This window comes from Phytophthora parasitica, assembly GCF_000247585.1.
Source record: "Phytophthora parasitica INRA-310 unplaced genomic scaffold supercont2.57, whole genome shotgun sequence".
Classification (NCBI taxonomy): Eukaryota; Oomycota; class Peronosporomycetes; order Peronosporales; family Peronosporaceae; genus Phytophthora; species Phytophthora nicotianae.
In genome coordinates, this window is record NW_008649043.1 from 98,479 (window position 1) to 99,970 (window position 1,492).

The 1,492-nt window shown below is 58.2% G+C and overlaps 1 protein-coding gene across 1 annotated transcript; it reads right to left on the reverse strand.

The window, feature by feature from the left end:
• Positions 1-114: 114 nt before the first annotated feature.
• Positions 115-1,253, reverse strand: PPTG_23922 (hypothetical protein; the record flags this gene model as incomplete). The annotated part of the gene is made up of 3 exons (XM_008913940.1): positions 115-499; positions 584-1,148; positions 1,220-1,253. The coding sequence occupies 3 exons, from the start codon at positions 1,251-1,253 to the stop codon at positions 115-117; spliced, it is 984 nt and encodes a 327-aa protein (XP_008912188.1).
• Positions 1,254-1,492: the final 239 nt, after the last annotated feature.

The following is a 1,492-nucleotide window of genomic DNA, read 5'->3' on the forward strand; positions in this document are numbered from 1 at the left end:
TATCTCCACGAGACTCTCCATTTCCACCATCACCCATCGAAACGACACGAGAACTTGACACAAATGTGGACAGCAGCATCTCCGAACGAGTCTCACTTGAATCTTCGGCAGCTGTCAGAACATCTTCAGCAGCTTGAGAAGGCATGGTCCAGAAGTTTCGTCTTGAGCCGGGGGCGATGGCGTCGACTTAGCAGGCGCACTTGAAGCTGGCTGACCGGGTGCTTCATCTTCGTCATCCGAGCCGAACATCAGGCGAAGCTCAGCGGCTTCGAGGGCATCCGGGTCCTCGGCTTCAGTCTCGACAGTCGCAGGAGCAGGAGGGGAAGGCGAAGCGCGACCTGGCGACTCTTCATCACGCGCAGGAGACTCGGTGACGACTGGTGAAGCCTTGGACGCATCGTCAGGAGGCGGAGAAACGGCGCGATCATCAGCGGAGCTTGTAGTCACAGCAGGAACACTCGCTTGACCTCCGGCTTGATCGTCGCTCATCTCCACATTACTGGCAACTCCACTCAGGTCGAGGACGAGAGGCTGGCGGTGGACAGCGAGCTTGATAGACGCAGTAGGTGACGCGAGAGCCTACCGCTGCATCTTCGAGCCAGAGGGCGGACGTGCGGGCACAGACAGAGAACGACTCCGCTGACGACCCCTTGGAGACTTGGCAGACGCCGACGGAGGAGTGCGTAGATGTGCACGAGGCGTCGGTAGGATTGGACTTCGACTTGTACGCGAAGCGGCCGGCGAGGAAGTTTCAGAATGTGTCCTCCGACGCTTCTTCTGCTTCTTCCAGGACTTTGGCTTGTGAAGCCCTCGGCGGACAGACCTCTGGATCGAAGAGTCGGAGGAAACCTCATCACCCAGACCAGCAGCTGACATAGCTGAACTGGCCTTATCGGTCGGAGCAGGCGACTTGTCCTCCAGCGGCGAGTCGGAGCCGTACCCACGCTCATCTCCAGAGTCCTTGTTACCTGCACGAAGACGCTTGCGGGGCTTGCCGTGAGCGACTTGGTGAGCAGCTTTTGCGAGAGCCGCTAGCAGCGCTTGGGGATCCGATGAAGACTCGGTCTCAGCCTGAATGTGTTGTAGAGCAACCAGAGTCTCCTGACCGAGATCGAGACTGTCAAGATCCAGCTCTCCGGCTCTGAGACCTGTCACATGCGACCACGAACGAACGTTAGTAAACAAACCATCGGTGGAGACATCACAAGCAGCTGCTTACCTTGCACAGCCAGGACCAGTATATCAGGATCCATGCCGGTGAGGCTCACGTGTGAACGAAGCGCCCGATTCACCTTGAGGAGATGGGTGTAGCGCCGCTGAAGATCTTCAATCGACTTGGTGGTGTCGGTGTCAACGTACGTGCCCTTGCAGGCGCTCACTAAGATGGCGTGAAGCTGACGAGTCTGCTCAGTGTTCGCGGCGATGGAAGCCTTGAACGTGTCGCGCTCCAGGACAAGCTGCTTCTCCAGCGCAGCGATCGAGTCGTCTCGAC